This window comes from Strix aluco, chromosome 30 (assembly GCF_031877795.1).
Source record: "Strix aluco isolate bStrAlu1 chromosome 30, bStrAlu1.hap1, whole genome shotgun sequence".
In the NCBI taxonomy this organism is placed as follows: Eukaryota; Metazoa; Chordata; class Aves; order Strigiformes; family Strigidae; genus Strix; species Strix aluco.
In genome coordinates, this window is record NC_133960.1 from 500,690 (window position 1) to 515,656 (window position 14,967).

General features: G+C 63.0%; 2 protein-coding genes across 6 annotated transcripts in view; both read left to right on the plus strand.

Moving 5' to 3' along the window:
• Positions 1–19: 19 nt before the first annotated feature.
• On the plus strand, positions 20–4,815 carry RFX5 (regulatory factor X5). 2 transcript variants are annotated; one of them, XM_074809565.1, is made up of 10 exons: positions 20–131; positions 894–1,021; positions 1,557–1,590; positions 1,953–2,035; positions 2,210–2,335; positions 2,494–2,622; positions 2,963–3,032; positions 3,261–3,462; positions 3,628–3,725; positions 3,852–4,815. In XM_074809565.1, the coding sequence occupies exons 2-10, from the start codon at positions 906–908 to the stop codon at positions 4,800–4,802; spliced, it is 1,809 nt and encodes a 602-aa protein (XP_074665666.1). In that variant the 5' UTR covers positions 20–131; positions 894–905; the 3' UTR covers positions 4,803–4,815. The 2 variants fall into 2 exon arrangements, with proteins under 2 accessions (XP_074665666.1, XP_074665667.1); XM_074809566.1 differs by having other exon boundaries at positions 3,264–3,462.
• Positions 4,816–5,244: 429 nt separating this feature from the next.
• The window catches only part of PI4KB (phosphatidylinositol 4-kinase beta), a 28,040-nt gene continuing 18,317 nt past the window's right edge, over positions 5,245–14,967 (plus strand). For 2 of the 4 annotated variants that reach the window (XM_074809143.1, XM_074809146.1), the window contains exons 1-3: positions 5,245–5,336; positions 5,725–5,843; positions 11,975–12,944. In XM_074809143.1, the coding sequence (XP_074665244.1) occupies positions 12,003–12,944 (942 nt within the window). In that variant the 5' untranslated portion in view covers positions 5,245–5,336; positions 5,725–5,843; positions 11,975–12,002. Of the gene's footprint in view, positions 5,337–5,724; positions 5,844–9,693; positions 9,831–11,974; positions 12,945–14,967 lie in introns of those variants that run through there. The other 2 variants (XM_074809144.1, XM_074809145.1) reach the window with 2 other exon arrangements.

The window sequence follows — 14,967 nt, forward strand, 5'->3', positions numbered from 1 at the left end:
AAGCGGCCGGCGGGGCCCGCGGGCGCGTCCCGGTGGGGCGCAGCACTTTCGGTTCCTGTTGCGCGCGGGGCAGCGGCACGTGGCGGGGCCCGAACCGGCCCGGACCGGCCCGAGGCTGTGGCCGCCCGCAGGTGGGTGCCGGTCGCGGCGCCTCGGGCCCGCCGGGCTGCGGGAGGTGGCGGGGGGGGGCGCGGTCCGGTCCGGGGCGTCCCCAGAGCCCGGCGGGCCCGGCCCGGTGCTGCCCGGTCCGGGACGCGGCTTGTCCCTGTCCCCCGCCCCCTCCCCGGCAGTCGGCACCGGCGGGGCTGCGTTGTCACGGGGCCCCGGGCAGCCGCGTCCCACGGGGACCTGCCCTCCCGCTGTCCCCGTCCCGGTCCCCCCGGGGACCTGCCTTCCCGGTGTCCCCGTCCCCACGGGGACCTGCCCTCCCGCCGCCCCCATCACCCCCCTTCTCCTGTCCCCACGCCCCTGGGGACTTGCAGCCAGGAGCCCCGGGACCGTCATGGTCCCCCCCAGCATCCCCGGGCCTGCGGGGACCTGCCCCTCCGGCCCGGCCCGGGCTGCGCAGGCCCGGGGCTGCTCCCCGGTGCCCCCCAGCACCCCCGGGGTCGGGGACCCGGGGCCGGTCGCAGTCTGTGCTGCTGGAGACCCCCCTCCTGGGGACCGCTGGGGCCATTTCCGTGACCTTCGGTGACTCGTGACCGGGGCACGTCCCGGGCCAGGGCAGACCGGGGCTGCGGGCGGGCGAGTTCCGGGCTGCGCCGAACCCCCCGGCCACCCACCTCTGCCCTGTCCCGCTCCCCAGGCTGCCCCGCGGGGGCTCCACAGCTCCGAAGGGTTCACCTTCCCTTTTTTTGTTTTTAATTGAATTTTTGGTTTCCCCCTCCCAACAGGAACCAGATGCCATGGCTGACGAGCTGAGCACCCGCGCCGCCAAAAAGGGAAGTTTGTCCCCCAGCAGCTCCCGGGGCGGCACGACCGAGTCGAGCACGCTGCTGCAGGAGCTGCGCAGCACCATCTCGTAAGGGCGGCGCTCGCTTTCCCCCGCTTCATCTGAGCCTTACCAAACGTGGCTTAATGTGATAAGGTTGATTAATTTGCAGCCCCAGGGATAAGCGTCGCGGCGTGGCCTCAGGCCTGTCCCGCTCGCTCCCCCGGGAGCTGAGCACAGAGCGCAGCCCCGGGCCTGGTTCGGGGGCAAAATCAATTTGGGGCGTCGCAGGAGCTCAGAAGGGTCGGCTGCGACCCCCTGGGATGTGGTTTTACGCCCGCGCTGCTCTCCCTGGGGTGAGGGTCGAGGGCGCAGCTCTGCAGCGGGGTTGTGGGTGCACGGGGAGACCCGGAGCGTGGGGAGAGCTGTGGGTGCAGACAGCCTTCGGCCCTCGGTGCTCCCGTGTCCCCCGGGGCACACGGGGGGGGGTCTGGGAGGGTCCCGGGTCTGCAGGAGCCCTGGGCAGCGGCTGTGGCAGGGGGCTGGGCGGGTTGAGGGGTGCCCTGGGCGCTGCGGGGTCACGCCGCTCCTCGGCACTAACACCTCCTCTCTCCGTCCCGCGCAGCAAATCCGTGCAGAGCAAAGTCGACGCCATCCTGGTGAGAGCCTCCGCAGCGCGTCGTGCTGAGGGCCGGGCACTGACACATCTCTCCTCTCCCGGCTAAACCGGACCCTGGGTTTTGCCTGATCCCGTTCCCCGTCGGGTCGGGATCTGGCTGTGGGGATTAACCCCGAGAAACCCCTGAGCACCCACCCCCCAGCCCTGTCCAGGCCCCTCGAGGGGCAGCTCCTGCGGCTCCATTTACCCGGTTCCCCCACGCGCCGCCTGCTCTGGTTTCGGTGCCCCATCGGTTCAGAGGGTAACGAGAGGCGCCTGCACCAGCTCTTCCTGATTTTGGATCCTTAACCCTTCTTTGTCTCTGGTCCGTTCTCCCCCTCCCTGTGGACCCTTTGACCGTAGCAAGATGTCCAGAAGTTTTCAGACAATGACAAGCTCTACCTCTACCTCCAGCTGCCGTCGGGACCAAGCCTGGGGGAGAAGAGGTGGGTGCTGGAGCGAGCGGGGCCGCGTCTGGGCGAGCAGGGGCTGTCAGGGTGGGGGGGGGACACAGATCGTGAGGGGCCAGGGGGCAGATGGCCACGGCTCCGCCTCCTCCTGTCCCGCTTGTGCCGCTTCTCTGCTGATGAAATGTTTGTGTGGGGCTCCCGGGGGAGCAGCAGCAGCCTGGACCTGAGCTCGCTGAGCACGGCCGAGTACATGCACGCGTGCAACTGGATCCGGAACCACCTGGAAGAGCACACGGACACCTGCCTGCCCAAGCAGGACGTCTACGACGCCTACAAGTGAGCGCAGGGGCCGGCCTGGCGGGTGGCGAGTACCCGGGCTTGTGTGGGAACGGCCCGGCCCAGCCCGGGCTTCCTGAAACGAGCCGCGTCGGCGGGGGGAGGCTGGTGCGTCCGGAGAAGGGCTCGACGGCTTTAACCCGCCGCTCTCCCCGCAGGCGATACTGCGATAACCTCTGCTGCCGCCCTCTGAGCGCCGCCAATTTTGGCAAGATCATCCGGGAGATCTTCCCGAACATCAAAGCCCGACGGCTGGGAGGCCGAGGACAGTCGAAATATCCTTGCACGTGCGCGGCCGGCCGGGGCAGCCCGGGGAGCTGCTGCTTCTCCAGCTTCTCCCGTTTATAAGTCTGTGTACGAGGTGGTATTTTGTAGCTTCTGTTCCTGTTTTTTTGGCTCCTGAAGGCTCAGCTCAGTTGTCTGAGGAGTTGCCCCGTCCTTGCCGTACCCTCGGGGTAGCTCACAGCGGGGAGGGAGCGCCCCGAGAAGGGGCAGCCCGGCTGCCGTCACGCCTCCAGGACGAGCCCGCTCTGAGCCCCGTGGCCGCCCCGCTTCGAGCTGTGACCTGTCACGGCCGCGTTCGTGTGGCAGCAAAACTCCTTAACCCTGGCAAACGTACTGCTACAGCGGGATCCGGAGGAAGACGGTGGTCAGCCTGCCTCCCCTGCCCAGCCTGGACCTCAAAGTGACGGAGACTGTAAGTCCTCACCTGCCTCCGGGTTTCGCCGGCGGGTTAACGAACCTCCTCGCTCGTTAGATCTAAGGAAGGCAGGGGGTGGAGGGACTCCCTCTCCGGGGCAGGTTCTGCTCTGTGCCTGGAGCCTCCCCGAGGGTGGTCGAGGACCCGTGGCGCTGGGATCGGGCCCGGTCGCAGCCGGGACGTCCCGTCCGGCGCCGCAGGGCTGATGGCTCGTCCCGCCGGCAGCAGTCGGAGCTGACGGACCTGGTGCAGTCCTACACCAGCGAGGTGATGGAGGCGGCCTGCGCCCTGACCTGCGACTGGGCCGAGAAGATCCTCAAACGTTCCTTCAACAACATCGTGGAGGTGGCCCAGTTCCTCATCCAGCAGCACATCATCAGCTCCCGCTCGGCCCGCGCAGACCTGGTCATGGCCATGGTGGTCTCAGGTGGGTGGGGTGGAGCCTGGGCCCCGCTCACCCCTCCCCGGGCTCACTCGGACCCCTGAGGGGCGCAGAGGGTTTGGGAGACAGGGTCCCCTTCCATGGTGAGGCTGAGCTGGGGGGTGGGGGGGGGAATGTGCCCCACCTTTGTCACCTTCTGTGCGCCCGCAGAGAGCGCGGAGAAGATCCACCGTGAGAGTCGGACCCCGGCGACGGTGAAGAAGAATGGCCTGGACCCCTCCGAGAGCGGCGACAGGAGCCAGGGGCAGGTGAGGCCCCACTGGGGCCGGGTGGGGAGTTAGGACCCCCCCACTCAGCCAGGGGGGGCACGCTCGGGGAGGCAGCCTGGCTCCGCCACGATGTCCTCCCCCCTGCCAGCACCTCTCTGCTTGCAGATCAAGAAGGACGGTGGCCCCAAGCCCCCCGGCCCGCCCCGGCCTGAGAAGAAGAAGCCCCCGGAGCCCCCCCGGACGGCCAACAGCCCCCAGGTGAATGCCCTGGTCGCCCGCCTGCCCCTGCTCCTGCCCCGCATCCCCTCGGGGGAGCGACCCACAGCGCCCGGTCCCGCCGCCATCCGCTCCTCCCCTCCTGTCCTGGCGCCCAAAATCACGGCTGCCCCCCTGGGGGGCACTGTCAAGGTGGCCCTGCCGCTGCCGGTGGGCACGGCCTCCCCCTCCCTGCCCCTGGGGCTGGCCCCGGGGGCCAACGGGCCAGCGGGGCTGCTGAGCCAACAAGCCGCTGTCCCCGTCCTCAACGTGCTGCTCCCCGGCGTGGGCGTCCCCGCGGCCGAGAGCCCCACCAACCCCCGGAGTGCGGGGGGGGGCGAGGGTCCCGGCCCCCAGGACGCGACACGCCCCAAGGCCACCAAGCGTCCCCCGGAGCCGGCTGGCGACGCCGGACCCCCGAAGCGGCGACGCGGGCGACCGCGGAAGAGGCCGGAGGATGGGGGCGGGGGGTCCCCGGGGGAGGCGGTGGAGCTTCGGCGCGGGCCGGCTGCGGGTGCCGAGGGTGGGGGCTCGCCCGGCGGTGGCGGTGTCACCAGTCCCCTCGAGGACAGCCCCCCCGGGGACAGCCCCCCCGGGGGCTCCCTGCCCGCCCAGGTCAGCGTCATCCAGGACGGCCGGGCTGGGGCCAGGGGTGCCGGCGGCCGCGAGTCGGCACCGGAGGAGGCGACAGTCGTGGCACAGGGGGGCCTGGACGAAGCCGGGTCCCCCCAGGGTGACGCCGGGGGGTCGGGGGACTCCTGTCCCCCCCGAGATGGCGGGGACCCCCCCACCCCACCCCCCGACGGACAGACGCAGGCAGGGACGGTTCCCGCTGCTGCATCCCCCCGCGCCCCCCATTAAAAAGCAAACACTCTGTCTGTCTGTCCTGTCTGTGGCTCCGGGTGGACACCCCGGGGGGGGGAGGGCGGGACCCCTCCCCACGGGTGACCCAGCTGTGGCCTGGGGGAGCGGCGGGTGGTGCCGAACAGGCGGGGGGATGGGGACGGGACACCGGGAGGGGACACGGGGGCGGGTGGGCGCGGAGCGGTGCCTCAGTTTCCCTTCTGGGGGTGCGGGCAGCGGCGGGCCCGGCGCGGGGGTCTCCGCTCCCGGGGGCAGAGGGTGACGGCGGAGGCGATTTCCGACGGGAAAAGCGCCGGTTTTCGCCAACCCACGCGGCCCCGCCCCCTCCGCTCATGCCCCGCCCCCTCAGGCCGAGGCCACGCCCCCCGCCGCGCGGGTGCCGCCGAGCCGGGAGGGGGCGCTGCGGCCGGCCCGGTCCTTCCGCCTCGTCAGGCGGCGCCGCGGGCAGCCCCGGCCGCCGGGGCCTGCGCCAGCCCCCGCCGCGCCGCCGGCCCGGCCCGTTCCGCTCCGCCCCGGCCCGGCCCCGCGCAGGTGAGCGCCGCACCGGGACGCGTTGGGTCCCCCGAGGTCTTCCCCGGCACCCCGCGGCCTCCCTCGGAGCCGTCCGTCCGTCCGCCCGGCCCGGGCCGCGGCGGCACCGTCCCCCCCGGGGAGCGGGGGGTGTCTCCCGGGTCGGTTCTGCCGCCGCTCGGGGCGAGGGGGTGGTCGGTCGCCGGCCCGCGCCCTTTACCGGGGAGCTGTCGCCTCCTTCCCCTGGGCCGGGCCCCCTGGGGCTGCGCGGGGCTGGCCGGGGCCTCTGCCGCCTGCCCCGGGCTCGCCAGCACCGGCGGCCGGGGCTTTGCGGGCCGAGAGCGCCTCGTCGCGCAGGAAAATCATCTTTCCTCTTTTTTTTTTTTTATTTTGTTCCTTCCTCCCTCAGCAGCAGCCGATCGTCCCCGGAGCCCCGCGGAGCCGCTGCCCAGGATGAGCCGCCTGCGCTGCCCCGTGCCTCGGCATCCCGGACCGGAGACGCGGCCGCGCGGGATGGGATCGCCCCAGGTACCGCTGCTTGTCCTTCTCGTCCCCGGGGACGCAGGCGACAACCTCCGCCAGCCCCCGGTCCCGCTGCGCCGGCGGGGGGGACACACCGGCCTCTCGGGCTCCGGGGCCGGCCCCAGAGCGCGGCCCCCCTCGGGGGTGCGGCCGGATTCAGTGTCGCAAGGGCCCGGGCAGAGACTTTTTCAGCCGGTTCTCCCCGCGCCGTTAGACTGTCACTTCTGAGGAGGCTTTGCCAACCCCCCCGGAGCCATCTGGTGCCCCTCGTGCTTTGTAATTGCCTAAAATATCTACTTAAAGACCGGAGATATTATGTAACGCGCTCGGCTGGTGGGCTGCCGAGCAGAGGTTCTGCGAGATACGCTTTGCCGGGGGTTAGTAATCCCGCGATGATTCCCCCCCCGAAACTTCCTGCTTTGAGCTGGTAGTAGCTTTAGGCAAGATAAATAATAACAATGATACTGAATCCCCCCTCTGCTGTCCCCTGCTCCTCCTTAACCCGTGGTGAAACTTTGCGAAGCAGCGTGGGGAATTAACTGGGCGCCGGTCTGGGTGGAAACGCCGCTCTCCAGCTCTTTGGCCCAGCGCTGCTGCCGTCCTGCTCTCGGCGCTGGCTGCAAGAGGCTTCTCAGCGCCTCTGAGGTTTTTAACTCTCCTCGGGGACTTCACCGCTCTCTGCGCGAAGCGGCGGCCGCGCCGGGGGCCGCCCTCGACTGCCAAGGGATCTGCTCCCGCAGAGTCAGCCCCGGGCCGGGGGCTCTGCTCGGTGCGGAGAATAGTCTCTGAGTTCTTGCTTGGAAATCCGAGCGGGATTTCGGTCTGTGCCGCAGTCGCGGGCTCCCTAAATCACAGGCGATTTGTCAACACGCAGCTCGGGGTCTGCGCTTGGCTTGGCAGCTCGTGGAGTCCGCGCCGGGGACGTGGGCTCCTGCCTTTCCTCCTTCCATTTTCTGTCGCATCTAGACAGCTTATTTCAAGTGACGCTTTAGAGAAAGACTCAGACATGACTGTGGGTAACAACAGCAACTTGAAATAGTGAATTTGCATATATAAACGAGTGTGGGAACGTTCGGGTGCAAAGTACCTTGTGATGACTGGGAGGAGGAAACTTCCCATGGTGGCCGTGCCAGCGCGGCTTGCTTGAGGCTTTGGTGAGCGCGGAAGCAAGTTGCTGGGGTGGAAGGGTTTGTCCTCGCTTGCTCAGATTCTAATTAACGCTCCTCAGGGGCGGAGAGGTGCGAGGGAAGAGGACAAAAGGTTGGATGTGTTTGTGTGAGTAACGTGTGGGATGAGGCGCAGCTGTGGTATGTGCGGGGTGGGTTTGCGAAGGGCGACCCGCCTGCTGCAGCCGGGGAAACCTCCGCGGGGCTGGGGCGCTTCTCAGCGACGCTCAGAGGTGAGAGGGATTCTAGTGCTCTCGCTATTATTTTTTTTTAAATGGGGAAGTTAATTTATAAGTAAATCACTGGATTTAACTCCTTCCCGTGGGGCTGTATCATTTGTGGAGGAGGAAGGAACGACGGAAGTGCTGGCGGTGCGGTTTGGGGGTTGTCAGGCTGCGGCTCTTCCTCTTCCCTGCGCCTCCGTCCCCTCTGCAGCGCGGGAGGCGGAACAGCTTCCTAGGAAAGATGCCACGGAGACAAATCATAAATAGTTTGACGCGGATGGACGTTGGGAGTAGGGAGTTAGCAGCATCTCCCTTAAGGAGCCAAGAGGCCGAGGAGTGCTGGGAGCCGTTCTTTGATGCGTCGTGTGGTTCGTCATCCTCCTGCTGCGTCCTTGCAGCGTGGCTTTCGTTTTATTCCAGGCTTAGGGGCGAGTCGTGCTGCGCTGTGCGAGCCCTGCGGTTGTTGCTGTTTCGGATGCGCTGGCTTGGCCCAATACAACTCGGCACCGGGATGCAGAGTCCTTCCAGCATCTTGGAGGGGCTGAGCCGGAGCAGAGCGCTCCTGGGTCCCGTCCTGCCGGAGCTGCCGAGCGGTGCCGGGCAGTCGGTGAGCCCCGCCGTGGGGCCGGGCACCGGGATGGGTTTTAGGAGCCGTGAGGCGCGAGCTCAGGCCGCCCGCGGCGGTTCCTTTAGCTGATGCTGTTTCTTCCAGCAGAACGGTGCTTGTAACTGCTGTTTTGTTAAGAAAACCGCTGGTCCAGTGGGTGGGGGCTTTGACGTCCCGGTTTGAGGCACCGATTCAGCCGAGAGGAGCTGAACTTGTCCTCTGCTCGTGCTGCTGCTGCCCAAGCGAAGGCTCCCGGGGGCGGCTCCGTCCCGAGGCCGGACGTGTGGCGCTTGCGTTGGATGGAGGAGCCCGTCCCGTCTGTCTGCGGTGCCAGCGATCGCTCAGTCGCTGTCTCATGGCCTCTCGTTGCCCTTTTCCCTGAAAATTCACCTTTTTTGCTCTCCCTCTGCCATTTGCTCCATGTTGTGTGTCCTTCGAGATGGAAGCGGTGCTGCTCCCTGAGAGACAAGTTGCCCAGCAGTGCCCCTGTGCAGCCGGGGCGGTTTACGGGCAGAGTTTGTCTGGAACCTGGCGTTTTATTTTTTTTGAAGCAGAGTGAGACCCTTGTGCTGTGCAGAGGTTGAATCTGCTTCAGCCGGGTGTGAAAAATGGGTGGGAGCCCATCCGTGTCGGTGCCGGGTCTCTCCTGGAAGGGGGTTTCAGACTTGGAAGAGGGCGCAGCATCCCCCAGGAAGAATTATTTGTCCTCGCCTGGGCGGTGCTGGCAGCACGCCCCCGTCTCCCCCGCGTGCGCTGCGTCACTCCCAGACCCTTTGTGCCTCAGTTTCCCCAACCCCTCAGCTGTCAGCTCCTAAGTTGCACTGAGTCACTCTGTTCGCAGCGGGTCCGGAGGGGCTTTCCGGGGAGCAAGGGCTTTCCCCTTAGCGGGGTGAGGGGCACCCACAGGACGTCCTCCTCCGGCCCCCGGCGCCGCTGCGATGTTTTCTGCCCCCATCCCGACTCCTGTGGCCTTCCCGAAGGCACAGCGAGATGTCGGAGGCCGTCAGTGCTGAGCAAAACAAAAAGTAATGCAGCGTAATAGAGACCAGATGTCTTGGTGAGGCTTCATCCTGTCCTCCTGGTTGTTTGCCAGGGCTAATATTTCTTATTCAAGTCAGGCAGGAGCGAGACTTTTTTTTCCTGTAAAGCCCCAGCTCTGTTCCTGTAGATCTCCCTCGGCTTTTGTCCCTTCCCGACGGAACCGTGCTCTCGAATCGCTGCCCCGACACGCGGCTGCTCCGTCGGTAGTTTCTGTGCTAATAGGGGCTTCCCTTTATTTCGTATTTAATCACCGACTTCAGGGCCGTTCCACCAGAGAGAGACTTGGCCCGTTATGGCTGTGGGTGGAGGATGAGCCACATGAATTCAGCTCAGCCTGTTTTCCAGACTGGATTGCTTCATTGTGTGCAGCTGATGGGGTTTTTATCCCTGTTGAGACCAGCGATTTGGAATAGGGGAGTTATGCTGAGCCTCGAGAGGTAAATAGTGCGTTGTGATACATTTAACAAGTGTGAGTCACGGAAAAACGCGGAGAGGTGCGGGCGGTGGGGGGTGAATTCCCTCGCTGGGATTTTAGGGAGCTTTAGGAGTGGAGACGTGTCCTTGGCGGGCTCCGGGCGGCCCCGGGATGTCACCCAGGAAGGTGGCTGTGTAAGTGTCGGGGGGGTGGGGCTGAAGAGCAAAATAATAATGAAAAAAAGCAGTGCGCGGATTTAAAAACAAAAAAAAAAGGCAACGCATGGATTTCAAAGCCGTGCCTGCGGCGCGGAGGTAACCCCGCAGGCCCGTGGGTGGATTTATCTTGCGCAGTTCCTTAATCCAAGTTTAACCCACTCAGCAGTTGCGAGCTCTGGCCGGCCGGTGCCTCCGCGGTGCGGGGCCGGTGCACGGGGCCCCTCCGGGCCTCGCCGGCCGCACGAAGGTGCCGAAGGATCGGGGCGTTTGGGAGCGGCTCCGCTCGCGCCGCGGGCGCCTCGGAGTCATCGGGATACCTTGCGTGAGTAGGTCGGGTCGGGTCCAGCCTCTCCCGCGGACGTGGAGGAGGTTTAACGCCCAGAACTGCAGCGTGCGCCGTCACGCTGCACCAGGCTTCACCTGCACGCCCCGTGTTGATGGGGAGGGAGGTTTACTGGGACCCTCCGGGCTTTTTCTCCCTGTACAGCCCAGCGAGGAGGACGTCAAAAGCGTTTCCCTGCGGCGGATAAACCAGTCGGGGCTCGGAAAGCCCTCTGCGGGCAACCAAGCCGCCCGTGATCGCAGGCGCTTCTGCCCCCGGCGTGTGACTGCGGAGCCGCGTCTGGGGCTCCTGCAGATGCCACCGGTAATTTTTTTTTAATTTTCCATCAGTTTGTCATCCCAGTTGTCTTTCTGTGCACGCTTGAAGGACCCTGGGAGTGCTGGCACGAGCAGAGCTCTCTGCGACTCTGCCTTGGACCCGGCCCCACTCCGTGCCTCTTCAAATCCCGCCGCGCCGAGTTACGCCGAAGGATCTCCGTTTTGCCGGTGTGGTGTTAATTTAAAAATTAGATCGTCTGGATTTTTGTGGGGCAAGGCTGGGCTCACTAAGAAGGAAAAACAACTTCCTTCAGCTCGCAGGGTCTTTAGGATCTAATGACCACAAATATTTGAAGCATGCGGGATTTGTACCGAAGGGAATGGCAAGCACAGAGGAAAACGTTGTGTGTTGCTGCCGTGCGGACGGGGTGAAAGATGCTATTCATATCGCTCAGACTGCTGAACTTTGGTCAGGCTTTTTTCACCTCGTAGTTAGAGCTTAAGTGCTTTGAAAACAAGAGGAGGAAGCCGGTCTCTGGGAAGCGGCGCTCGCATCTGGACACGCCGACCTCGTTTTTACTCGGTTGGAATTTTCAGAAACGCCGTGGGTTTCCTCGCCCCTTTCTCCCGCGTCGGGAGCTGTAATCGCTTGTAAAAATAAACAGAAAACAAGGTCATTAAATTAACGGGGAAATATCTCGTTGCAAGAACCCACCGGCGCAGCCTCTGTGGGCAAAACGGTCTGGGGGTCGTTGGGGGAACCGACAGGCAGAAAATGGTTCAGTGAACTTCTTTTCCAAAGACAGTAATTTTTTCCACCGTGCTGGACGTGAAAAGCAGGAGGGAATTGGCAATCTGCTTGCAGTGCTTAACGTTTGTAAAAGGCATTGTGCCCTTCTGCTGATCACGAGCTGTCTTGTTGTAGCGTATGAGCAATAAAGGGAAGCAGTCAGAGCCGCAGTAATGATGTTAGATTGAATAGAGTGCCTTATTTTATTTTTAGAGGACGATTTCACTTGGCACTGGCCTTCTCTATTCTTGCTGGTTATCTATAGAGAGGCACCGCTGCTCTTTTTATCGCGATGGCAAACCAGGAAGTGCGCTCAATCCTTCATTTATCTTATTTTTAAGCCGTAATTAAGTGCTGATCGTTGGTGAGGATGCGGAATCTGGGCAGTAGTGTCTGGACTTTGAAAACAGGGACCTTGTTGCAACAAACTTGGTTCTTGCTCCGGCTCTCTGCTCGCCCATCGCCCGGCACCGGCGGAGGATTTCGCCATCGGGGCGCCGTGTGCTGCCGTCGCTCTCTGTCCCGGAGGGAGGTTAAATGAGCAAAAGCTGAGCACGAGGGATAAACTTCATCATCTCCGCAAGGAGCAGGGCCACTGGGTCCGCCCAGCCTGTGGCCCTCCAAGCCCAAGCCTTGCAGAACTCCGCTGAGGTGGAGACCATAAAGCAACCTGGTTATTTCTTTTTTTCCCCCCTCTCTCTTTCTCCTTTTGGCTTGCTCAGTTTTATTTATCGTCATGGTAACAGGGAAATTTTGTGTAATGGCTGATAGATGCTCACGGCTCCCAAGTCTTGAGTGGAAGGGGCACCGAGAAGACCTTTAAAACCCAGCGGGACTGGCCGGGCGTTGCGCCGGGCCAGCTTGCGTTGCGTGAGTTGCCTTGGGACACCTTCCCCCTCTAGACAAAGGCTTTTTGAACAGGTTTGCACCAAACCTCGTCTCGCCGCTCGGTTTCCCTTGAGGTGTGTCCCAGCGCGGATTCCTGTTTTCCCACCTCCGGGCTGGCAGCAGGTCTCCTCTTCAGGTTGTGTCCCTGACTCTTTTTTTTTGTTTTTTTTGTCTCGTTTTCCTTTCAGCTTTGAGGTGCGCAGACCCGCCACTGCTATGGGAGACTCTGTTGGAGACCCAGCCCGAGGGACAGGCTTGGAGCAGGCGCCCGGCTCAGCGCCCCAGGGGAATGGCGGGACGTCGCTCAGCGTCATCACGGAAGGCGTCGGGGAGCTGGCAGTCATCGATCCCGAGGTGGCGAAGAAAGCCTGCGAAGAGGTCCTGGAGAAGGTCAAGTTGATGCACGGCGTCTCCTCCGACAGCTTACTGAAACCGGCCGATGGCGGCGAGGCCGAGCGAGCCCCACGGACCGCGGTGGATTTGGCCAACGGAGACATTGGGGAGGGCTGTGAAATCAAGTGCTTGGACGATCCGCCTGGCACGGCCTCTAAGATCCAGGAGGAGGACGAGACCACGGCCAACACGGTGAAAACCGCCCGGAAGCGGCAGAAGAATAACTCTGCTAAGCAGTCCTGGCTCCTCCGGCTCTTTGAATCCAAACTCTTTGATATCTCCATGGCCATTTCATACTTGTACAATTCAAAGGAACCTGGTGTGCAGGCTTACATTGGGAATAGGTTGTTCTGCTTTAGGAACGAAGAAGTGGACTTCTACCTGCCTCAGCTGCTGAACATGTACATTCACATGGACGAGGACGTGGGGGATGCGATCAAGCCCTACATCGTGCACCGCTGCCGGCAGAGCATCAACTTCTCCCTGCAGTGTGCCCTGCTGCTGGGCGCCTACTCCTCGGACATGCACATCTCCACTCAGCGACACTCCCGCGGGACCAAGCTGCGGAAACTCATCCTCTCGGACGAGTTGAAACCAGCTTACAAGAAGAGGGAGCTGCCGTCGCTGAGCCCGGCGCCCGATACGGGGCTGTCTCCTTCCAAAAGGACTCACCAGAGGTCCAAGTCGGACGCCACCGTTACCATCAGCCTGAGCAGCAATCTGAAGCGCACAGCCAGCAATCCCAAAGTCGAGAGCGAGGAGGAGGTAATGCCGGGGCTCTCCAGGGCTCAGCCTGCCTGGGAAGGGATGGCCCCGGGGCCGAGCTCGGGCGGTCGGTTCTCATCTCGTGGCTCCTCCTTTACCGCAGCTTTTTTGTCCTAGTTGCTGCAAATGATTGAAGTTTTGATTCCCGTGTCTCTAAGCAAACTGACAGGTGCTGGTGGGTCACTTGAGGGTGCCGGGACTCCAGAGGGGAGGTTTCTGGGTGCGAGGGGGAGGGAGGGCGTTCGATGGCTTCAAGGTAAGGCAGAAAGCTGGGTCAGGAGGGCTGAGTCGCTTCCTACGCTGCTCAATTCCCACACGGTTTGGGCACCTCGGCCAGTGTCTCCGTTTTGCAATCTGCAGCCATCTGATCGCTGCTGGAAACCTGATTTCCTCCTTGTCCTGACTTGTTCAGATTTAGCAACGATGAGGTTTATTCGCGGGTGGAAAAGGCCCTGGGCAGCTGGGAGCTGGGAGCAGGAGGAGGTAAATCCCATCAGCTCCGGCGTCCCAGTGCCCTGGCCAAAACGAGCCTCTGGTGCACGCACCCTCCTGGCCGTAGGGCCGAGAGTCCGTGGCTGCCGTCCCGTGCCGAGCTCTGCTTTGGATTTCCGTCGTCTTTCCGCAGCTCCGAGGCGGTGGAGAGCTGGGCTTTCCCTGCTGGAGGGGCTGGAAGCAGAGGGGACGCTTCCAGTTTCCAGGGTTGGGCGCTGATGCGGTTTAATGCCAAAGCAAACGGCAATTAAACAGGTGAACTCGGGCGTGTGCGCGGGACGTGTCTTCCAAACCCAAATAGCTCCCGCGGGCTTCGTGGCGTTTGGTTTAAGTGTCAGAAAGTTATCGGCACAAAGTTGCTTTGGCTTTGGGGCTGAGCTGCTGTGTCGGTGCTCGCTGGAGAGTGGTTTTGCTTGAGCAGGATTTCTCCCAAAGAAAATGCAGATTATTCATTTCACACGTCTGCTGACACGGAGACTTTCGGAGCAGAAGGATGAGCAGCACCCTTGGTAGCGGGGACGCAAGGCTGGGGGGAAAAGAGCTGGAAATGGAATTTTTTTATTTTGCTGCTTTGTTTAGAAGGGCTGATGGTTTTTAGCGTGAGCATCAGCCTGAGATGGTGAGAAATGCAGGGCTGAGGTGGGAATGCCGAGCGGGAGGGGAGGACGGAGGAGGTGAGCTGGTGCTAAATGCAGATTTTATGAGCAGTGCTAACCAGATCGGAGAAAAGCAGCATCTCTTCCAGGAGTTAAGAAGTTGAAACACTCCCCCGGGGAGGTGGTTCACCTCTCCAGCGGGGATGGCTCAGCGGGCTTGGAAATGGCTCGTAAAACCACAGTAGCAAAGGTTGGGTCCCGGCGGGGCTTCGGCAGCCGTTTGCCCAGCTCCTTTTCTGGGTCATCCCTGTGCCTCGTGTGGATGAGACCTGGAAAGCCGCCTTCCCCGCGGCTCCGTCTAGACATTCGAGATCTCGTGACTGTTTTCGTAACGGTGGAGCATTTCTTGGCTTTCCTGCCTTGCCTGAGATATTCCCCCTTTCCCTCAGCTCCGCCCGGGGTTGTGAATCGTTGGAGGGGGCTGCGTGGTCTTCTACCCGTCTGCCGGGTTTGGGGAAGGCTCCTTTGGATACGGATTTGAAGGAGGGTTTGGAGGTGTGAAGCAGCAGTTGTCTGGGTTGGTTTCAAGTTAAAACCGCCCTGTCCTGCTCCCCGCAGTTCTTGGGTGAAAACCCAGCCGGGAGCCGGGGTCGTGGCATTTGCCGATGGGTAAATGAATCTTTCATGTCTCAGCCCATCGGCTGCTCGATGGAAAACAACCGGCTGGTGGAGAGCAGGACGCGCCGAGGCCTCTGCTCACGCTGGCTGCAGCTTCTTGAATAATGGAAACCGAAGCTTTACATAAATGATGGATGAAAGCAGCGCTGCAGAGTTTCTCTTGGCAGCGTTTGAAACGTGTTTTGATCCAGAGGCCGGGCAAGCTGTAAACGGTGCACGGCAACAGGGATACTCCAGGCGCCGTAAGAACTTCCCTG

Excerpts from the sequence above, each read along its gene's own strand:
- RFX5 (XM_074809565.1), top strand. The coding sequence starts at position 906 with ATGGCTGACGAGCTGAGCACCCGCGCCGCCAAAAAGGGAAGTTTGTCC. Across the intron at positions 2,336-2,493 it reads GACGTCTACGACGCCTACAA|GCGATACTGCGATAACCTCT; the intron begins GTGAGCGCAGGG and ends CTCTCCCCGCAG. Across the intron at positions 3,463-3,627 it reads CATGGCCATGGTGGTCTCAG|AGAGCGCGGAGAAGATCCAC; the intron begins GTGGGTGGGGTG and ends GTGCGCCCGCAG.